Source organism: Vombatus ursinus, unplaced genomic scaffold (assembly GCF_900497805.2).
Source record: "Vombatus ursinus unplaced genomic scaffold, bare-nosed wombat genome assembly UNPS02014826.1, whole genome shotgun sequence".
Classification (NCBI taxonomy): Eukaryota; Metazoa; Chordata; class Mammalia; order Diprotodontia; family Vombatidae; genus Vombatus; species Vombatus ursinus.
The window spans coordinates 9,476,083-9,499,377 of record NW_020954604.1 but is presented as its reverse complement, the minus strand read 5'-3'; the positions used below and the strand labels follow the sequence as shown (position 1 = coordinate 9,499,377).

Here is a 23,295-nt window from a genome sequence, read left to right as displayed (position 1 = left end):
GAAGATTGGGCTCACAGCAGTGATTAATCAATAAATCAGTAACATCTTAATTAAAATGAGAAATCAGCTGTCAAGGAGAATGCACCATGGAGGGGCAGAGCTCCACTTGAGGAGAAGAGACCTTTAAATTACATCTTTGGATACTGGTAGGCAGGTGGCCCTTTTAAATTTTGATGCTCAGCCATCAATCCAGATCCAGTTGTGGGGACCCTGGCCTCGAAGGGGGGAGCCATCCTAGCTGGCTCCCTTGTCCCTCATTAAGGCTCCAGAGGATGCCCAGTTTCCCAAGCATTTGATGGTAGAGTCTGGAAAAGGCTGCCAGGAGACAGAAGCAAAAGACGCCTAGACTGAGGGAGGAAGAGAGGCTATCATTTCACCAGGGTGTCCTCTTGTGACCTCGGAGGGACTCAGCTGCTTGCCCTGGGGCACAAGTGGTGTTTAATCTTCCATCTGGTCTGAGCTCTTTCAGAGTGCCAGGGACTCAAGACCCTTACATTTTTAGTTCTGGAGACCAAGGGGGTTGGGCTCATGCCTGTTGCTTGCTCAGGTTTGATGCTGTCTGCACAGACACTGAGTCAGTGGTGACAGAGGTTTCAGATCCCAGGCTCAGTTCCAAGTCCCATGCCTCCCCCAGCCAGGCCTGAGGGACAAGCAGAGGTGATGGACACAAGTACTACTACTGAGCACCCTGGGCAGTCTGAGATGGGAGGGGAAAGGAAAGAGCATTCTCCTTCCCAGTAACTTTTGAAAGTTGGTCTGTCCCCTAGGAAAGCCCAGCACTGGGTGCCTGTGAACCAGGGCTGAGGAGCAGGCTGGACAGATTCATCTTCACTTGGTTGAGGGGGGTGGGAGGTGGGGGTCCTCCTAGGGTCACGGTTCAAGTTCTCCTGCCCTGCCCCACAATGGGGAAGTTGGCAAAGAGGAAGAACCAACAGAGTTGTGCCGTGGCTTTTCTTGTGCTCCTGATTCTGTCTCCATCCCTGGTTTCTTAGTCATTAGGCACTGGGGCCTCTGGCTTCCGCCCTACTGAGCTGCCCTGCTCCTCTTCACTCCAAAAGTCCTGGGTTAGAGTTGGTTGAGGGCAAAGGATCGGGCAATGCTCAGCACGGCCTCCACATCACCAGCGTTCCCCGCTCCCTGGGCCACGACTCGGGAGCCCCAGGCCTTGCCTCCCATATGGCCACACACAACCGATGCCCAGGTTTCAGCAGTGAAGGTGGGGACTGCATCCTAGGGAAAGAACAGACAGGAATTGACCTTCCTGCTGCCCCTCACCATCAGCACACAGCACCCTGGGAATCTCAGGACACCTGATCCCCAGTCGTGGTAGCTCTTATCCATAATTGGTCTTGGTAGGGAAATCATGTTAGAAGCCAGGGAGGCAGCTCTTGGGGATGAGACAGGGAGGGAAGACGAGGGAAGCTGTACTTAGTCCCAGGCGTGGGTGATTTATGCTGGTTTGCATAGCTCAGAGCTTCAGGGACCAGAGGCTCTGCCCCTGCTAAGTTATGTAGCCATAGAGCTTCAAATCATAAATAAAGTAGAATACATGGGAATACTTGTTCCACAATGGGACAGGTGACTGAAGAATACTCTCTCTCCCTTGGGTGGGCACTGTTTTTAATAACAGGAGAAATTCCCTACCCTGGGATATCTGTGAATCCCTTTCCTGTAGGTCCTACCCATCCCAACCACTGTTGGAGAAGAGACTGAACGCAGAGATGTTAGCATGCACTAGATGACCCAGAACAGACTTTCATTTTCACCATTTAACCAAGGGAGGCGAGGTGGGAGGAAGGATGGCGGCACACCTTTCCCCCGTCCACTCACCTGAGCCACCTGACAGGCACACAGGACCTTCCCTGGGGTCTGGGGACTGAGCAATAACACGGAGGTGCCAGGGACTCGCTCACACAGCTGTTTCACCACCTTCACTAGCAGCTGGGGAGGAAGGGAGAGTCATCCAGAGCCACTGTGACTCAGTGGCCCCTTCCTGCAATAATCGCATGTCTTTTCCCACTAGTATCCTCTTGACCACTGGCTCCTTTCCCTCTAAAGCACAAAGCAGTCCCTCAGTGAGATTCTCACTGCAGCCCTTCTTTTCCATGATCCTCCTCTCCCTGCCCCAGCTTCCTCTCTCCCTTTTCCTGAAGCCCATCCACTTCCTCAGTTTCCTTCCCTCCTTAGGAGGCCCCTGTCCTCCGATTCCTCCCTGTGACGCACCGAAAGGGACTCAGCCGGGACCGTGTCCACAATGAAAGGCCCCACAGGGTGTCTTTCTAGCAGTTCCTGGGTTTTTGCTGTGGCCTGGAGAGCAGGGAAGGGAGTGGGGGAACAAAGAGAGAAGACAGCATGTGTCTGAGTGAAACTCCCATCTTTCCCCTTCTTCCCTGGGCTGTGAGGGAACAGTTCCCACTGCGGCTGTCTCAGCCCGGCCTTAGCATTAGTGCTTTCTCCTATGCCCTCCCCGTACCTCCTCCAGGTTCTGAGAAGTGTAGCAAGGACTCTGAGAGGCCTAGCCCTCACTCTTCTGCCAAAACCGGAAGTTCCACTCAAGTCTCCCTCTGTCTGAGGCAAGCTGCCTTTTGAGAACACTGAGCCCTGGCCTCTTTCCTCCTCCTGCCCCTACTCACATCCTTGTAGACCTTCTTCTTCAGGAAGTCTTCCCTGATGACTTCTTCTTCCTTATGACCAACTTCTAATTTCCCCACCTCCCACCCTGTATAGCTGCTCTGGACTTCTCTGGGCCAATTCTGTTGGGTATGCCATCGAGACGACTGTCACGCTGCATGTTCCAAGCCAGAGGACAGGGTTGTCCCTCCACGTGCCCAGCACAGACTAGCTCCCTTACCAGCCCCATCTCCAGTTTTCGGATGGCAGTGTTGGCACGACGCTGCAGTCTCTTCAGGACTGCCTGCAGCTCTCGACGTTGCCACTGGGGCATAACAGCTGTGTCCACTGTCTGCGGTCAGAGAAGGCAACATCACACCTGTGTTCCCAGTCTCACAGCGCTCCAGGGCAGAGGCAGGGCTTGGGTCCAAAGCTCCCATTCATCCCCTTCCCACTCAGAAGTTCCCGACAGAGAATGCCCAGCCTGGCCCCTCTCCTGGCCAACCTGTTAACCTTCTTGGTATGAGACACAGAGACCTGTGAAGGGTTTGGGGTGGTACAAGAAAAAGGGTATGATGTAGTGGGAAGAGAAGAGAAAGGATGTGGTCCTCACATCACTGAGCCGTCCCACATCCTTTGACAATCGCTGAGCCTCCCCGACATCCTGGTTCCCCTGGCTCATTCGAGCTGCAGCTGCTTCAACCTCTTGAGTCAGATGCTGGCCAATGTCACGGGCCTGGCAAATGGAGAAAGGGACTATTTCTTAGCCACAACTATTCCAAGGTTACCTCCCACCTTGCTATGGCTTCCCCTGGACCAAAGATCCCAGGCATGTTTATGCCTCCCCCAGTTAAGGATCCCTTCTCTCTCTTCACTTTCCCCTCGGTCCAACCTGCCTTTTCCCTCCCCCACTCTTTCTTCCATGTGATCACTGACCTGCTGGGCCTGCTCCCCAGTGACAGCCACCAAGCGGATGATGCCCTTGGACAGAGGTCGTTCTCCCACAATAGTCAGGTCCCCAATGGCCCCCGTGCGCAGCAGGTGCCTAGAGGCAAAGGAAAGGGGGATGGTAGAGGGACAGGCATTGTAGAGATGAATCCAGAGCCTACAGCCCACATTGGAACATGGGGAAGCAGTGGTGGAAGGGTTAATGGGAACACCAAGACTGAGTGGAACCTAAGGCAGAAGGGGCACTGGGACAGAGAGGGGGTGACTTACGTGCCACAGCACAGTTCTACGGAGGTGTGCAGTGCAGCCTGGGAGGCGGGAGCCAGGGCACTGGCTACAGGTACGCCCACAGACACCACCCGAACAGGGTCAGGGTATATCTGTGGCAGGGGGAAGAGTAGGTACATTAAAGACCCTCCCCCCAAAAGAGGCAGCACTCCTGAGCCTTCTATCAGTCCCTACCTTTCTTCCTCTCCCTCTTACCTCATCAAGTGAGCGTAAGCCTGGAACTCGGGGGGTCAGCTCCAGAGCCACCTCAGCCGTATACACAGGCTCGTCCCTCCCCACGGCCTCTCGGACAGCTTCCTCCACTGCCTGAAGCTGCTTGGATGTCAATGGGGCCTTGAGAAGTAAGGGAAGGAGAGGGTGATTCCCCTGGACTTCCTTCTTCATAAATGAGCATTTATGGTAGGTGGCTCCATGACTGGTGGGCCTGATGATTCTCAAAACCAGTGAATCATGGAAGAGATCTGCTAATCAAAAGCTGAACTCTTTGTTATAAGGGGATCTAAAGAAAGAAAGAACCAGGTTTCTGCCCTCACGAAGCTTACAGTCTACAAAGTGATGGCGTTCTGCTCATAATCATCCTCCTAGATAACAGCTATAACACTATGTGCCACCAACTGCAACATGACACACTTGGTATAAACTGAACAGGAGTGCTAAGGGGGAAGGCTGAGCTATCTGGGAGTTACCCAGAGAAGGATGCCCGAAGGGGTGGGTTTGGAGCCAGACACAGAAATCAGAGAATAACACAGGTGGGCAGAGAGACGTGTAAAGGGGAGTGATCTCGGAAATGGCAGAAACGAGTAAATTACGTAGATGGAAAAGACAGCTCCTCTTCCACCCTCGTCCAATTAGGTCTGGTGCATCTCCTATGAAGAGCTCATGGGATAAAGAACGTCGGAGCTAGAAGGGATCTTCGAAACCATGTAGTCTATCAGTCTCATTTTGGGGGTGGGGAAACAAAGGTCTAAAGGGGTAAATGATTTGTCCAAGCTCATACAATCAGCATCTGCGAGAGGTGGGGACAGAACTCAGGTCTTTCTAGGCACCAGATCTGTTCTTCCTATCACATGCCACACTGCCCCCATCATCAGGCAATGTCACCAACCCTCCCTACTCTTCCCATGTCACGTAATTAGAGCAGGAAAAGACCCCAGAAGTCGTCTAGTCCAACCCAGCCCTGACAAGGAATGCCCTCTAGAACATCTCAACAAGTGGCTTTCCAGCCTCTGCTTGGAGACCTCCAGTCCTAGGGAGCCCACAACCTCTGGAGGCAGCATGTTTTCTTTTCTTTTTTTGAGACAATTGGAAATAAGTGACTTGCCCAGGGTCACACAGATACTAAGTGTCTGAGGCCAGATTTGAATTTAGGTGCTCCTGACTTCAGAGCTTGTGCTCTATCCACCGAGCCACCCAGCTGCCCCGGCGAGTTTTCTCTTGAACAGCTATTATGGTCAGGAAGTTTGTTCTTGTATGGAGCCCAAGTCTGCTTCTCTGAACTCTCTACCAACTACTCCTCCCTCTGTCTTCTGGGGCCAAGGAGAATAAGTCTGGTCTCTCTTCCCTCTGCCAGTCCTTTGGAAGGTAGTTATCATGCCCCTCCCTAAGTTTTCTCTCCTCCAAGCAAAACACCCCCAGTTCTTTTAACTGATCCTCATAAGGCAGTCCTCTCACCCCCTGGGGTTGTACTCTTTCAGACGAGTCCCAATCTACTCCTGCCCCTCTCTGGTCTGCCCACCTCGTACTTAATGTCTGTGCCCTTCGTATTGCCCCCGCCCACCCAGATCTGCATACGCCCCTCCCCCCAACTCTTTTCCTGCTTACTAGGGTGGCCACATCAAAGCGAAGTCTCTCGGGGCTGAGGTGAGAGCCACACTGCTCCGTGTCTGGACCCAGCTCCTGCCGCAGTGCCCAGCTCAGCAAATGGGCGGCTGTGTGTTTCTTCATGCAGCCCAGACGCCATTCCTACAATACAAGAATTCTCACACTTACCTGGAACGTTGGGTTATCAGTTCTGTGGAAAGGCAACGTGAAGGGAAGGGGGCAAGCAGGGATGCAGGTGGCGTGTGGCTTGTCTGAGGGGTCTAGGACATCCTCCCTCCTTCCCTCCTATTCCTAGTCCATTTCGAGAAGCCCTGAAAAGTGGGGTGGAGTCGTAGGGCTGGGGTAGTAGGAGGACCTTACCTCATCCACATACAGCTGAACCTGGTCCCCCACCTTCAAGGTTTCAGGAGCTATCACCTCATGCAGAATGAATCCCCCATAAGTCTGGGCCCCAATTACTGGGAACAGCACATCCTTAAGGAAAGGCAGAAGGACAAGAGTATTGCTCCTTTGTTTTCAATATTTTCTCCATGCCCCCATCTCCTCCCCTTACAGGTCTATTACCTGCGGAGCAGCTCCCACCAAACTATCAGGCTGACCCACCCTGGGATTCAGGGGAGATGAAAGAGACAGGGATCTAGTCATGAGGGTGGATGCAGAAGAATAATCAGCGGGTGCTGGGTGGTAGAGAAGATCTCTATCCATTCAATAAATATTTAGTGAGGTCAAGGCACTGTGGGGGATCACAAAGATGAAAAGACAGTTTCTGCTCTCAAAGAGCCTACCTTGGTAGGAAGGAGAAAATGGACATAATCATAGAACCAAGCAGGATATGGTAAGTATCTTAAGGGAGGTGGAAAGCCAAGTTATAGGAGTTCAGAGGGGAGAGGTGAGTATGACAAAACATATGTGCTGTGTGTGCAGGCAGTGTAAGGGGGAAATCAGTGGGGTACTAGAGTCTCACTCACTTGTTGCCCTTTGCGTATCAGGTAGCCTCGGTCAGAAGCCTGGCCTCCTTGCTCAGCATAGAAGCTGGTCTTGTCCAGGAGGACGCCACAACGTTGACCCCCCCCAACTGAACCTATAGCCACCCCATCCAGGCTATACAACCGTATTATCTCAGCTTCACAGGCTCCAAATTCTGCAGGGCAGAAGGGGAGAATGGGGTTAGCGCTGGAAGGGAGGGGAGCCTCTATCCTGGCTTGTGGGGAATCTATTGATTCATGATGGGACTGGAGTAGATCAGAACTTCAGAACCTGGGTCTGTGAACTCTTTAAAAATATTTTGATAACTGTATTTTAGTAAAATTGGTTTCTTTTATAATACTATGTATTTTAGTTTTTATGCCTTTAAAAACATTATTTTGAGAAGGGGGCCATGGGTTTCACTAGACTGTTAGAGGGGCCCACGATACAAAAAGGCAAGAACCCCTGGACTAGATGATCTCTAAGGTTCCTTTCCATTTTAGGCCCTAAGAGATCACCATTCCTTCCATTCTGCTGGGCAGGCAGAGATGGGCAATCAGTCCACAGCGACATCTGGTGGCCCACTTTGGACACTGAGTAGGACGGTGGTGGTGCCTTTTGTCAGGACAGCTCCATCACTCAAGTCAATTGTGAGTGGGTAGTAGGTGAAGGAAGAAACTGTGTCCCCGAGCTTCAGCTCCCTCACCCCTCTTCCCACATGGATTCTCACCATAACACCCATTAGGAAGCAATGAGTAATTATACTTGGAGGAGTCATCTGTTGGGGGAACCCCTTGCTTCTGCAGGTGGCCCAGGGCGTGGACATCCAGGTGCAATTCCAATTTCTCTGCTGGCTTGGCCTGTTGGGCTTGGCTCCGACGCTGGTAAGGTAGGGTGGAGAGGACAGTAAGGGACAGAGCGTGCTCCTCTAGTGATAGGACGGTTGAGGGACTCCTTGACCCAGGATACAACAGGTCTCAAAGCTGAAACTATCTCAGTGTGCTTAGGACTCTAGCCACTTCACCCCCACCTCTACTCAACAGGAGAGCTTTAGGGAGAAATGAACCTGTCATTCACCCCCTTTGCTCCATGTCTCTTCTGCACTAATGGACCCTGCACCCTTCGTTCACTCTTATTTCTCTGTGTCTATGGTTCATGACTAGAATGTGCATAGACAAGGTCTGTCTCTCCCAAAGCGGAGCTCCTTGAAGATGGGGACCAGGTCTCCCTTCTTTGTCCTTTCACTGTTCACAGCCCTTCACATAAGGGGTGCTTAGGATAGATGGAAGGACCCTCCTCCCCCAGGGGACCAAGACAGCATCTGAAGTGACTCGGACCCTGCCTGTCCAGTTACCCGGGCCTCCTCCTGGGCCAGCTGTTGCAGACCAGCTGAGTCCAGCTGGACACTTTTCTCCTCCAGCATCAGCCCCACCAGATCCAGTGGCAACCCCAGGCTCCCAGACAAGGACCAGGCTATTTCAGCTTAAAGAAAAAAGAACAAAGATCATCAAAGATAGGAGAGGAGAAAGAGAAGGGAATGGATAATGAAAAGGAAAGAAGGTTTCTTTTAATCCCACAGACTCTGTTTGGCTCCCAGACCCTGGCATGGTGGTCCCTCAACTTCATTTGAATGCAAAGAGCCTAGGATGGAAGACTCCTGGTACGTAAGGTCACTGCTAAATAGAAGCCCTATTTAGGGTACTCTAAGGGCTCTGCCACCCCAGATGCTGAGGGGAAATTCTAGTTTAAAAACATAGAGCCAGAAGTAGATTAGCACCACACTGGGAGTCAGGGGGGTGGTGGTGGTGGAAGGCAGGCTCATGGTCCAGGAAGAATGATATTGGCTAGTGGAGGTAGAGCAGAGGTCTTCCTGCAGAAGGGTTTGGAGTGCTGGGTAAGTAGTGAAGGGGGAGAAGAAAATGAGGTAGAGTGTAGGGATGGTGATAGGACCATGCTTTCTGAAACTGTTCCCTACCCCAACCTGCCACTATTCCTCAACATATCTCATTTACCTGGGAATAGGTCAGAGGGGCCCAGCTGCTGCACAGTTCGTTCAATGACCCGGAGACCTCGTTCTAGGGAAGATAGGAAGGCATTTTCTTCCTCCGTTACCAAGTTGATAATCTTGGAGAGGTGGGGAGAGGAATGAGAAGGAAGCAAGATGGGTCAGTTTACATGAGGAGGTGGGGACCTTCTTGCTCTATAGCTCTTTAGATCAAGCTCCTCCTTCCATAGAACCCATGCCCTTCCACACCACCAGAATTTCATACCTGGGCTGTGTTCTTCTGCAGCTCTGGGTAGGCGTCTCCCTGGAGGGGGATGAAGAAAGGCATAGGCAGGAAGGGAGGGCATACTGAGCTCCCTCTGGGTTCAGGCACATTCCATGCCACCTTCTTCTGTCAACTGATTCTTATTACTTGTGTGACCTCGGGCAAATTACTTAAACCTTGGGCTTCTGTTTCATCATCTGTAAAGTGGGAGGCCTCAGATGGCCTCTGAGGTTCCAGTTCTATAATCTTACGAACACAGTGTAAGACACAGTGCTGAAGATCTTACAGTTCAGAAGAGGGTCATAGGCATTACTAAGAACAGGATCTGGGTGGCCACTCAGTCACCCCACCTTTCTTCCTCAGACTGATTTTCCAGTCCTTCCTGGGTCGTGAGACAGGCTTGAGGTAAGGGAAACAGTGGATAAGGCATTAATGAGACACAAGGACACTGGGATTCTCTGGGGGCTAACAGATGAGACTGGTGTGTTATGATCATGGCCAAAGATAAAACATAGGTTCTAATCAATTTCCTCAAGTGTAAAATGGGGACAGCAATAGCCAATATCTCCCAGGGTAGTTGTGAGAATAAAATGAGGAAAAATTTGTAAAGTGCTTTGCAAACCCTAAAATGCTTTGTAAATGCTAGCTATCGTTATTGTTATTGTTACTGTTACTATAAGTTATGAGGTGGCAGCTTTCCTGACAAGGATGAGGATTTCCCCTGAGTTTCTCAATCCTCGGATACTGGATCCTTGGTTCTAGTGTAAGCAGTTTACGCTGTTCTCAACCCTAATGACAGGAAGGAGATTGAGGGGTGGAGGGCCCCGAATGCCCAGAATTCAGGCATCCCCCAGATCCTCTCCTCAGGGGCCCTGCTCTCACCAGCATCTCCACCACGACGGGTACCAGGCTGCTCAGGAAGCCCGGAGGTGCCTGCAGCACTTCTGAGGAGAAACGAACCGCTCGGCGAAGGATCTGGCGGAGAACCAGTCTGAAAACAGAGGACACAAATCCAGAAACGGAAACATCCCCTCTGCCCACCAGAAGCCTTGTATATTGGATGTGTCAAGGGAGATCAGTCCTTCTCCGTGACAACTCTCTAGGTCTCTGTTCTACCCCTCCTGCGACCCTGTAGCCCCATGTGGACCTTTCAGACTTACGAGGCTCCAGACATGCCGGGGTAAACGCCATCAGCCATACAGATACTCAGGGTGCGGATGTGGTCTGCCACCACTCGATATGCCATATCTGTGCGTCCCTCATCCGCCACCCCTACACGACCCTGGTATGGGGGTGCCCTGCAGCCCTGAGGGTAGTGAGAAGAGACACATTGGATCAGCCTGTCATAGGTCATATTCTTGACCTTGTCTCCGCAGGCAAGACCAAACCTCAAACCTTAGGCACATTTAAAATCTGACTTTATGAATGAATGTGTATGTTGAGGGGTGGGAGTGGGTAGGTAGGTACAATAAGGGGAAGGATGGAAAGAGGCATAAGCTTTTATGAGCTTTATCCATATTGCCATACCTACAGTTGACCATATCGCATGGTCTAGGCTAGGAGGTATAAAATTAGTTTCTAAGTCAATTAACAAATATTTACCAAGTGCCAACTGCACTATAAAGAAGTCAGAGGACTTGAGTTCATATCCTACCTCTGATTTTTATTACCTGTATGACCTTGGGTAAGTCATGTAACTTCCTTGGGCCTCAGTTTCCTCATTTGAAAAATGGGAGGGGGTTGGCCTCAATGGCCTCTGAGGTCCTTTCTCGCTCCACCTTCTAAGTATGAGACATTTCCTACCTTCAGGGAGCTTGCAGTTTAGACAGTAGTCACAGAATCTCATAGGCTTTAGAACTGGAAAGAACCTGAGAGATCAACTAGTCCAACCTGATCATTTTATAGAAATGGAAACTGAGGCCCAGAGAAGGTAAATGCCTTGTGCAGGCAGTAGGCAGCCAAGCTGAGATTCAAACCCAGGTCCTCTGACTTCTAGTACCAGAGCTCTTCCCTTTACGTAAGATGGAGATTGGAACAGACCTCCCTGAGGAGGTCATCGAGTCCAAATACCTCAAATATATCCGCACCCTGAGTATTTATAAGTGAGGAAACTGAGGCCCAGAGAGGAAATGAGGCTTTCCTGAGATAAGCAGCAGAACTGGGATCTGACTCTTGGGAATAAGACATGCCCATGAAAGGCTAAATAAGAGCCCCGAGCAGGACATGCATTACAAATGTTAAATTGGTGCCAGTTCTATCACGGATGTACTTTGTGACTTTGGGATGGTCACTGCTACTTATCCTGAGAAGTGCCCAGAAGAGGGATGTGGGTAGAGTGGGTCTGGTAGGGAAAGGCTGGGTTTGGTCTTGGGTCCAAGGAGGACAGGTTAGAGGGACCTCTTAGAGGGGGATGGGGAAAGGTACCTGGTGTATAGCTGTAAGCAGCGGGGAGAAGAGATCCGTGTCATAGGTAGAATGTTTGTTCTGCAATACGGTCACCAGCCTTTCCAGGCCCATGCCAGTGTCCACGTGGCGCTGGGGCAGAGGTTGTAGGCTTCCGTCCGCCTCCCTGATGAGAACAGGTTAGTTACCAAGGGCTTATGAGCATCAGTGATTCCCTTAGAGTGATGATTCCATCTCAGAGTTCAAAGCATGAAGTAGAATTACTAGGGAAAGGGGTAGAGTGATGGCAACAGTGGAAGGCCCCTGAACAAGCCTCCCTTCAGGGCTGTGTGCCAGGACTCATGGCCACCAACCATGACCAACTACCAATGGAGGCAGTCCCCTCCTCGTTCCAGTTCTGCTTCTCCTGTCAGAATTCAGAATTCCTTTCCTAGGCAGGTGCCCCTCAGGGTCGGCCTCTGTTTCCACATACCCTTCACCCATAGACTCAGGCAGCTTTACAGCCAGACAGGATCTTAGAGATCATATCATGTAATGTTTTCAAAACTGCTTAATATGAGCTATGAATAAGGACTTAGTGAGAAAAGATCAACGCTGACAGAAGTCTTCTTTTGAGAATACTGAGCATAAAGTTACATGTGTTGAAAATATTTGAAAGGTAGATTTTTTATGTATTTCATACATTTTGTAGTAATTTTAAATAGAATTGTTCTTTCTGCTAGATATTATTGGTATTATATAGATATACTCATAATTTCTGTGGATTTATTTTATATTCTACAAGTTTGATGAAATTATTGTTTCAATTAATCTTTTAGTTGACTCTTCAGCATTCTTTAAGTATATCATGAAATGTGCAAAAAGGCATTATTTCTCCTTTGCTTATGGTTATTCCCCCAGTTTCTTTTTCTTGTCTTATTGCTATGGTCAGTATTTCTAATACTATGTCAAACAGAAGTGGTGACAACAGATGTCTCTGTTTGGCCCTGAATTTATTAGAAAGGATTCTAGTTTATCTCTGTGACAAAATAATAGTAGCTTTTGGTTTTAGATACGCTATTTATCATTTTAAGGAAATGTCCATTTATTCCTATATTTGCTAATGTTTTTAATAGAAATAACTTGTATTTTGTAAAAAAAAAAAAAAACCAAAATTTTTCTGCATTTATTGATATAATCATGTAATTTTTGTTGATGTTATCAGTAACATGGTTAATTTTAAATTTATAGTTTTCCTAATATTAAACCAGACTCAGAAGAACAATTTATATCATAATATCAATATTATAAAAATGAACATTTTCAAGGACTTACAAACTGATGAAGAATGAAATAAGCAGAAGCAGGAAAACAATTTACACAATTACAACAACACTGTTAAAGCAAACAATTCTAAGAACTTGCCTTGAGAACTATGATGAATACAATGACCTTTCAGGATTCCAGAAGACTGATAATGTGACAGCTCTTTTTACAGAGATTTAGGATTTAGGGTGTGGAAGGAGACATATATATTTTGGTATACAGGCAGTGAGGCAATTTGTTTTGTTTCATTATGTATATTTGTTTCAAGAAATGTTTTCCTTTCCCCTCCCCCCCATAGGGTAGGGGTAGGGGTGGGGGGGTCAATAACAGAAAAAAATTATTAAAAAAAATTAGAGAGAGACAGGGAGGAGTGGTACAGATATAAAATGCTGCATGCACTTTTCAGGTGAGGTTGCTATATCACTACTTTTATTTAATCGTTATAGTTTGTTACAAGAGATCCCTCCTGAAGTGGGAACGATCTATTATATATGTCTATAATGAATTACACACCAAACTTTTTTTTTTTGTTTTGTTTTGTCTTAGGCAATTGGGGTTAAGTGACTTGCTCAGGGTCACACAGCTAGTAAGTGTCAAGTGTTTGGTCTGAGGCCGGATTTGAACCCAGGTCCTCCTGACTTCAGGGCCGGTGCTCTATCCACTGTGCCACCTAGCTGCCCCCAAACTTTTTTTTAAAAAGGAAAAAGAAGCTACTTATTCCATATGGCAACATTTTGGTATGAAACTGGGCCTAACTTCCACTAAAATTTATCTAATTCTCCCCTTCATCCTCCTGTTGGTGGGACCTTTCATATCTCTGGGCTTCCAGAATAACAATCATGGTGTCCATCAATCCATTTCATGCCCAAAGCTTGGGAAACCCTAATCCAGTCTAGGGTCTTGCTCACATTCATAGAGCTAATCAATGGGACCAGAACCCAGGTTTCCTGATGCCCAGGTCAGCCCTATTTCATACTACATTGCCTTATTACCTGTTGTACTGCATGAAGACCAGATTCCAGAGTTCTACCAGTTGGGGGGGGCCCAATCCTCCTGACAGGTCATAGTGGATTTCAGTACAGGGTCCACAAGGTCCTGTCTCCCCCATCTCCCAGAAGTTCTCCAGTGGCCCAAAGGGAAGCACTTGGATAGAAGGTACCCTAGGTTAAGTTGGGGAAAAAAAGACAGGTGAGTGTTGATAGTGTTAAGTAATCTACAGGAAAATCTAGAGGACTCCTTCTCCATCTTGCTTTCTTAATCTATAAATAGCTTGAACTGTGGCCTGCCAGCTTCAACTTTGGGTCTTCTGGGATGGTCTAAGACAAGATCTGGGGCAAGGTATTTGTGGATCCTAGGTCAAGTTTGAAAACTGTACCTCCAGTGTTATTATCCTTTGGAGGCTTCATTGTAACACATGTAATTTGATTCACCACAATATAAACATCTAGGTGTCACAGGGAACACACTTTTCTGGTGTTATAAATGTGGCTATTTATTTAAAACGTCCTTCATTCCTAACAACTTCCCAATGTTTACCGTGCCCTATGAAAATGCCTATCTTGCTTATCTTAATTTGGGCTGTGGTTGAACGCTAGAGATCTTCATTCCTCCTCTTTTCCTCAGAGAACCAAAAATACAGAATGCAAATTGGCAGCTTTCCAAAGGCTTAGCCTCATATTTTTAGAACACTTCAAAACCATGCTTACCCCAAGCCGAGCCAGATATCCCTGCTCTCGTAGTCTGGGGCCAGTCCCTCAGGAGGGTTACCATCAAAGTAGGTAACCCACAGCCTGTCCTGGGGAATCCCGTAGACTTGGGTCAGCAGCTCCCAGGCCATGCTGCAGGCCTCTTCCTAGGTAAGGAATGATGGTATTAAGAAGAGATACCATTATCTTCTGGAATCCCACTATATAACTCAGCTCTTTCTTTACTACATTCATTTGAATTGTATTTCTTGTCTTCCTGAACTCACCATATATATTCCTGTTTCTAAACTTTGCCTTAAGGTATCCTCTCTTCCTGAGATGTCCTCCCTCTTGCTTTTGGCTTCCGTAAGTCTTAGGCTTTCTTCAGAATCCAACTAAAGTCCCACTTCCTCTATGAGATTTTTCTTGGACATCTTAGCCCTCAGAGAGCACCCTACCTCTCTAAACTCATAGAGCACTTTGAGTCTGTACCCTTTGTTCAATAGGTATTTGTCAAATATCTCCTATGTGCTGAGTACTGTGCCAACCTTCATGAAACTCATAATCCAATAAGGGAGATAAGATACTTATTCAAATATGTACAACACGAGCTCATCTAATGTTTTCCCCTGTGCCTGGTTCAGGGGTCATACAAGAATAGCAGGAAGGACAGAGGAAGGAATAGGGATCCACTGGCTAATGACACCTTTCTCTGCTAAGTCTTGATTCTTTCCTGACTGCAATGTCCTTGACTGACTCACCTTAAAGTATTCACCTCCAAATGCCCAGTTGCCAAGCATCTCAAAGAAAGTATGGTGGGAAAGGTCTCGGCCCACATCCTCTAGGTCATTGTGCCGTCCGCCTGTACGGACACACTTCTGGCTATTGGCTACTCGCCGGAACCGTGCTAACTCACTTCGAGGGTCCACTGTGCCCAAGAAGATTGGTTTGAACTGGGGTCAGAGTAGACAGAAGTGGATTCCACAATTAATAACTCACATTTTATGATTACACACATAATCTTTTTCCCCCCAATTAATATTTTATTTTTTCCCAATTATATGTACAGATAATTTTCAACATTCACTTTGATAAGATTTTGAGTTCCAAATTTCTTTCTCCCTCCCTCCTCTCCCCCCCCCCAAGATGGCAAGCAATCTGACATAAGCTATACACGTACAATCATATTAAACATATTTCCACATTAGTCATTTTGTGAAAGAAGAATCAGAATAAAAGGGAAAAACCCCAAGAAAGAAAAAAAAAAACCACAGAGAAAATAGTATGCTTTGATCTGCATTTAGACTCCATAGTTCTTTCTCTGGATGTGGATGGTATTTTTCATCTTGAATCTTTTGAAATTGTCTTAGATCATTGTATTGCTAAGAAGAGCTAAGTTTATCAAAGTTGGTCATTGTATAATGTTGCTGTTATTATATACAATGTTCTCCTGGTTCTGTTCACTTCACTTCAGCATCAATTCATGTAAGTCCAGGTTTTTCTGAAATCTGCTTGCTCATCATTTCTTATTGAACAATAGTATTCCATTACATTTATATACCACAACTTGTTCAGCCATTCCTCAATTAATGGGCATTCCCTCAATTTCCAATTCTTTGACACAACAAAAACAGCTGCTATAAATATTTTTGTACATTTCGGTCCTTTTCCCTTTTCATGATCACTTTGGGATACAGACCTAGTAGTGGTATTGCTGAATCAAAGCATATAGAGTTTGTAGCCTTTTGGGCATGGTTCCAAATTGCTCTCCAGAACAGTTGGATCTGTTCACAACTCCACCAACAACTCATTAGTGTTCCAATTTTCCCATATCTTCTCCAACATTTATCATTTTCCTTTTTTGTCATGTTAGCCAATCTGATGGGTGTGAGGTGGTAACTCAGAGTTGTTTTAATTTGCATTTCTCTAATCAATAGTGATTTAGAACATTTTTTCATATGACTATAAATAGCTTTAATTTCTTCTCTGAAAACTATCTGTTCATATCCTTTGACCATTTGTCAATTGTGGAATGACTTGTATTCTTATAAATTTGACTCAGTTCTCTATATATTTTAGAAATGAGGCCTTTATTAAAGACACTGGCTATAAAAATTGTTTCCCAGCTTTCTGATTTCCTTCTAATCTTGGTTGCATTGGCTTTGTATGTGCAAAAACTTTTTAATTTTATGTAATCAAAATTACCCATTTTTTATTTCATAATGTTTTCTATCTCTATCTCTCTCCCTTTTCCATAGATATGACAGGTAAACTATTCCTTGCTCTCCTAATTTACTTATGATTATCATACTTTATGTCTAAATCAACACATAATCTTTTCTGATCCTCACAACAACCTGGGGAAATAGTGCAAGTAGTATACCAATGTTTCCACTCAGGCCATTAAGGCCCAGACAGATTAGATGACTTGCCCAAAGATGGACATATGTCTGCTAATCGGCTGAGTCAGTACTCAAACTTAGACTCTGATCTGACCCCAGCACATATTCCATTATGTCATACTCTCACATTACTAGCCAAGTATAGGAAAGGTAGAAAGTAGGCTCAGAATGACTAAGACTCAGATGCTTATTGGGTAGAGAAAAGACACTGGGCAATCTGAGAGCTGGGTGTGGTCTCTTTTGTGGGCTCTAAAATGAGGATGATTAACCACGGGATCTCTAAGGTTCTTCCCAGTTCTAACATTCTAATAAACTATAGAATCAATTAATCAATCAACATGCATTTGTTGAGTACCTACTGTCTGTTAGGCACTATGCCAGGCAGTAGGGATACAAATGAATGAAAGAATCCTTTCGAAGAAGGAAATAATCTTTACTCACAAGAAACTTAAATTATGTATACATTCTACATAATGGAGAAGGTGGTGCTTGAGTTATGTCTCAAAGAAAGAGAGGGCTTCTTTGAGGTGATGATGGGGACGGGGTACATTTTAGGCCCAGGGGATGATCAGGGCAAAGATGGAGCACCACATTTTGGCTCAAAGAGTGTGGAAGAGGGAGTAATATACAGTGAAGCAGGAAAGACAGGTGAGGGTCAGGTTGTGAAGGGTTTTAAAAGCTAAAGAGAACAGTTTATATTTTATCTTAGAGGTGAAAGGGAACCACCAGAGTTGACAGTGGAGGGTAGTGATGTGGCCAGACTTGTACTTAAGGAAAATCACTTTGCCAGCAGGATATAGGATGGACTGGAGTGGGGAGAGGCTTGAGTCAGGGAGACCAATTAGGAAACTGTTGCAGAAAGCTAGGTGAGAGATAATGAGGGTCTATAAGTAGAGGGAAGTGGTCAGAAGGAGAGAAGTGGAGATTTGGCTACTGACTGGATATAAGTGGTGAAGAAGAGTGAGAAGTCAAGAATAATGTCAAAATTACAAACCTTGGAAAGTGGAAAGATGGTGATATCTTTAATAGATGTTTGGAAGAGGGGAGAGCTTAAGAGGAAAGAAAATGAGTTCTGTTTTAGAGATGTTGAGTTTTAGATGTCTTTGGGACATCCAGTTTTAAATCTTCTATAGGTAACTGGAGATGCAGGACTGAAGCTCAGAAAAGACTGGAAACATAAATCCATACAGAATATAAACTGAGGTGCAGCTAGGTGGCACAGTGGATAGAGCACTGGCCCTGGAGTCAGGGGGACCTGAGTCCACATTCGGCCTCAGACACATAACGCTTACTAGCTGTGTGACCTTGAGCAAGTCACTTAACCCCAACTGCCTCATCAAAAAGCAAAAAAAAAGAATATAAACTGCTTGAAGGGAAGGAATTCTCTCCTTTATATTTATATCCCCAGGGTCTATCACAATGCCTGCCACATAGTAGATACTTAATAAATATTGGATAACTGATTCTGTGACTAGAAGACCCAGGAACAGGATTGTAGAGCAAAGTGTAAATTCAGTGTAGGTTTGGTTCTAAGATGAGCCCCTTAGTAGGGCTGAGGGTGTTTAACTTTTTTTTTTTTTAACAACAAATCTACTCTGCCACCAGCTACTTCCAATAATAGTAACAGTAGTAGTAGTAATAGTTGTTGTTCAGTCATTTTTCAGTTGTGTCCGACTCTTTGTGACCCCTTTTGGCAAAGATACCAGAGGAGTTTGCCATTTTCTTCTGCAGCTCATTTTACAGATGAAGAAACTGAGGCCAACAGGATCAAGTGACTTGCCTGACTAGTAAGTGTCTGAGGCCAGATTTGAACTCAAGAAGATGAGTCTTCCTGACTTCAAATCTGAAACTCTTTCCATTGTGCCACCTAGTTGGAGTAATATTATTAATATTATTGTAGTAGTAGTAATAGTAATAGTAGCAGTAGCAGCTATCATTTATGTAGCACTTTAAGGTCTAATAAAAAGTACTTTTACAGGTTAATTCATTAGAAATTCACCATAAGCCTGTGAGTTGGGTGCTATTATCCCTATTTTACAGAAAAAGCCAGAGATTGAAAGAGATTTGCCTGCTGGCTGGATCCGACCTCCCGTTTTCCTGACCCCAACTCAATGAAAGAAGCTGAACGATGGAGGCTGGACTTCCCCAGGTGTCTTCCCATCTCCGTGTCCTATCCCAGGTGGGTCATTTTAGCCCTAGGAAACTGCCCACACATTTTCTGATGGCAAAACTCCGAGTTTCTAGGTCCTAGACTAGAACGTGGACTACAAACCTACTTCTCAAAACCCCACCCCACCCCGAAATCCCCAGGCCCCGCCTCCTACTCAGCTCTTCTTCATTTTCCCATTCCTCGCCCAAGGCAGGCCCCACCCTCTCGGCTCCCATCCACTCAGCTTCCCCTAGCTCTCCCAAGCCCCGCCTCCTTCAGCGGCTCAGGCCCCGCCCCCACCTGGTTCATTCCTGCATTGACGAAGAGCAGGCCAGGGTCGCTTCGAGGCCGTACGGAAGCAGAGGGCACTAGCTGGTGGCCGTGACGGTCCCGGAAGAAATGAAGGAAGGCAGTTCGCACGGCCGAGGCTGAAGGCTGGGGAGGGATTGAGGAGAGCTGACGGCGGCGAGTCCGAATCCGGGAGCACGGGCTTTTCCATCTCGGCGCTCCCCGGAGGACCTGCCGCAGACGCCCGGTCGCAGCCAACGCCGCCGCCATCTTTCTTTCTGGCAGTAGCTTCTAGGGGTCAGAGGTTAAATTTACAGCGAGAAGGAGATTACGGCAAGGGAGCAGGGACATTTTTCTGCGGCGTCCCCTGCTGGGAGCAGGACCTTAGCGTCTTAGCGCTTGGAACCTTGTAGAAAGCGTTGGTAGAAAACCCAAGAACTTCGATATGTCTTTTCCCGCCAGGATTTATCATTCATATATGAGATAGATGTAGAGTTGGAAAGGACTTTAGAGGTTATCGAGTCCAACCACCTCATTTTACAGATGAGGAAACTAAGGCTCAGAGAGGTTAGAGTTAAGTGAATTGTCCAAGGTCACACAGGACAAAAACCAAGATTTTAATCAATAAAAATCGTGAAACCCCAATAATAGTAACATTTTTATTTGCTGGGTGGCACAGTTGATAGAGAACTGGACCTGGAAGACCTGGGTTCAAGGCAAAGATAGGATTTGAATTCAGGACTCCCTAACTCCAAATCCAGGGCTTTTCCTTCGTTACAAACCGGCTGCACTGCAAACAAGCCCTGTTGAATCATTCTTGCAGGAACATCCCTTTATATTGGTGAGCCTCAGTTTTCCTCTGTGAAAAATGGGCATAATATTTGCATTGCCTATCAGCACTATTGTTTTAAGGCAAGCATTTTTGTAAGGTTGAAGCACTGTAGAAATGTGAATGCAGTTGTCACTATGAGATATAGAGCCAGAAGGAATCTTTGAGACATCTAATTCAACTTATTTTTGCAGGGGAGTAAACTGAGGCCAAAGGAGATTAAGTGTTCACATGGAATAATTAGCAGAGCCAGGAGGCAAACCTAGATCCTTTGAGAACAAATCTTTGTGTTGACATGTTCATTCAAAAACCATTTGTTGAGTGTCTAGTATTTTACAAGAACCCTGTGCTAAGCTCTGGGGGCTGTGGGACCCTAAGCCACAGAGATAAAACATATCTACTCATCCCCGGGAAAACTGCTTTGTAAATTGTGAGGGGTTGGCAGACTACAGCCTGCAGACCAGATCTGGCTCACCGCCCGTTTTATACAGTCTATGAACTAAGAATGGTTTTTACATTTTTAAATAAGGCTCATATTAAAAATGTAAACATCTTTTTTAGCTTGAGAGCCATATAAAAATTGGTGGCAGGCTGGGTTTGGCCCAGAGTCCTAGTTTGCTGATCTCTGACATTGCTGTATGTTATTTAATGATAACTGTTATTATTGGGGCCTGGGGAGATAAGGCATGGAATGAGGGAAGGGGGAGAAGGGGCTCTGGCATCGTGCCTTCATTCGACTTGCTGCTTTGTGGAGAAAGTCCCGCACCTGAAGAGTCTCAGTGGCAGCCCAGCTAGCAGGAGGAACAGAGGTAGTCCAGACTTTTTTTTCTCAGCATCATTTCCTGCCTTTATTAATTGCCTAATCACATTTGGCCTCTATCCTCTCAGGGCCTTTTAATTTATCCACCAATTAGAGAGGATCCAGGTCAGCATAGCTTGGCAGTCCACTAATAGGTAGAGAGATGCCTCTCCACAGGCCTCCCATTAATCTGGTAGATTTTTTTTCTCCTTTTTGAACTTGGAAGGGGGAAGGAAACAATAGACATTTGTGATACTAGCCACCTTCCTCTCCCTTTACTTCCCAGATGGGCAGGTTTCGGAACCTCTTTGAGGCTCAGTTTCGCCATCTGAACATTGGGGTAGTATCGTCTATTTAACAGGATGTCAAGCTGGAAGGGACCTTAGAGATTGCTTAGCCCAACTCCTCTCATGTTACAGCTGAAGAAACCAAGCCTCAGGTTCAAGGACTTGTTCATGCTTGCAAAGGTAGTAGTAGCTGAACTCAGAACTGGTTCTCTTACTTTCAGTCCAGGGCTCTGTTCCCTACTTTTCCCCACTGTGATTGTGCTCTTGGCATTTTTCCTCTTCCTTTACCATAGAATACTAGTGGATAGGAACAGGTCACTTTTGACCTGAGCAGTTTTATCTTGGTGCTAGGCCCACATTCTTGCTTTTTCTTTTCTTTTTTTTTTCTTTTTCTTTTTTCCTAATGAAGGCTCTTTCAGCATTTGGTCAGAAAGCCATGTATTGCTCTTGTCCTGTGTCTAGTAAGTAAAAGAAAATTGTGGCCACACCTTGGCTTTTAGAGATGGACCCCTTTGGGCACCACTTTTTGGGGAGGTGGCTTCTGTTGGAAGTGAGATCTCTCATTGCCTGCCCATGTGGTTCCAGGGTAATTTGTTTGAGTTTCCCTCAAGCCTTTGACCATTTTCAAATTGCTGACTCCATAATCCTTAGCTTTTTCTGAAATGGGAGAAAGCTTTTCTTTTGGTAATGGGATTTATTCTTTAAAATTTTCCTGCGCTGGAACTATAAGAGATGAGGACTTCATAGGTAGATGGAGGGCATGCTTTGTGACCCCAGTGTGACCTGTTTCTGTCACTGTTGGCCTGGGGGAACTTGTATGGAATTTTTGCTCATTTTTTTTGGTTCAAGCCTCCTGAGATTTTTCTGGAGAGTTTATCTGACTTTCTTCCACAAATGTCATGGGGGGGAACCCCTAAATCCCAACCCTTATTAAATTATACATACAGTAGCTCCAAGACTTTTACCCGAATTCCCAAATTATTTATTTTTTGCTTTCCAATTACACGTACAGGTAGTTTTCAACATTCATTTTTGTAAAATTTTGAGCTGCAAATTTTTCTCCCTGCCTCCTTTCTCTCCCCCCTCCCCAAGACAGCAAGCAATCTGATATAGGTTATACATGTGCAATTATGTTAAACATATTTCCACAGTAGTCATGTTGTGAAAGAAGACTGAGAACAAAGGGGGAAAACCACAAGAAACTAAAAAACAGAGACAAAGTGAAAATAATATGCTTTGATCTGCATTCTTTCTTCATAGTTCTTTCTCTGGGTGTAGTCTTCTGGATGTAGTAGATTTCACGAGTCACTTGGAATTGCCCTGGATCATTGCATTGCTGAGAAGAGCTAAGTCTATCAAAGCTGATCATTGTACAATGTTGCTGTTACTGTGTGCAATGTTCTCCTGGTTCAGCTCACTTCACTCTGTATCAGTTCATATAAGTCTTTCCAGGTTTTTCTGAAATTTGTCTGCTCATCATTTCTCATAGCACAGTAGTATTCCATTACATTCATATCCCACAACTTGTTCAGCCATTCCCCAATTGAAGGGCATCCTCTCAATTTCTAATTCTTTGCCATCACAAAAAGAGCTGCTAATGATAACAGCTTCTGTGCACCTGGCACTGTGCCAAGAGCCGGGGATAGAAATAAGTAAAAGAAAGGCAACAGTACCTGCTCTCAAGGAGTAAGACACAGGAAGCTGAAAAGGGAGTTAGGGCGCCAGAGGGTACCCAGCACGGGGGGGGGGGGGTGGGGGTGTGTGTTTGTATGAGGGGATGATAATGATGTTGGGGTCAAAACCAAGCAGAGCACCTGTTGGCAGAGGAAGAGCTAGCTGGGTTTTTGAGCCCTCTATAAAGAAAAGGCTTTTTTTGCTCTGCCCTCCAATCAAACGGGCAAAACCAAGTGGAAAAGCTGCTCTATTTGAAATATAATTCCCTGTCAAATGAATGGAATGTGGTGCAGAACAGCAAGCTCTGGATTTGGAGTCAGAGAACCTGGATTCAGATCTTGACTCTGCTGCTTCCTACTTGTGTGACCTTGGACAGATTACTTAATCACTCTGGGTCTCATTTTTTCCTCATTTGTAAAATGAGGGGGTTGGACTAGATGACCTTTGAGGTCCTTTCCTGCTCTAAATCTGTGACCCTATTTCCTTTTCTAGCTTCTCACAAGATGGACTTGGGGGTTGGGGAGGAAGCAGTTGTTGCTGTCATCACTTAGAAAAATTCACATTTCCACAG

General features: G+C 46.2%; 1 protein-coding gene across 1 annotated transcript; it reads right to left on the bottom strand.

Annotated features, from left to right (window-relative positions):
* Positions 1-23: 23 nt before the first annotated feature.
* On the bottom strand, positions 24-19,405 carry AARS2 (alanyl-tRNA synthetase 2, mitochondrial). The gene is made up of 22 exons (XM_027838383.1): positions 19,148-19,405; positions 15,058-15,249; positions 14,318-14,463; positions 13,604-13,771; positions 11,328-11,472; positions 10,064-10,209; positions 9,786-9,894; positions 8,904-8,942; positions 8,646-8,757; positions 7,988-8,115; positions 7,364-7,514; positions 6,636-6,808; positions 6,028-6,141; positions 5,668-5,808; positions 4,042-4,179; positions 3,829-3,938; positions 3,547-3,655; positions 3,224-3,346; positions 2,852-2,962; positions 2,224-2,307; positions 1,831-1,941; positions 24-1,230 (listed from the first exon to the last, which is right to left on the bottom strand). The coding sequence occupies exons 1-22, from the start codon at positions 19,403-19,405 to the stop codon at positions 1,066-1,068; spliced, it is 2,973 nt and encodes a 990-aa protein (XP_027694184.1). The 3' UTR covers positions 24-1,065.
* Positions 19,406-23,295: the final 3,890 nt, after the last annotated feature.

Excerpts from the sequence above, each read along its gene's own strand:
- AARS2 (XM_027838383.1), bottom strand. The coding sequence starts at position 19,405 with ATGGCGGCGGCGTTGGCTGCGACCGGGCGTCTGCGGCAGGTCCTCCGG. Across the intron at positions 8,116-8,645 it reads CCCCTCTGACCTATTCCCAG|CTGAAATAGCCTGGTCCTTG; the intron begins GTAAATGAGATA and ends TTTTTCTTTAAG. Across the intron at positions 5,809-6,027 it reads TTCAGCTGTATGTGGATGAG|GAATGGCGTCTGGGCTGCAT; the intron begins GTAAGGTCCTCC and ends CTTGTATTGTAG.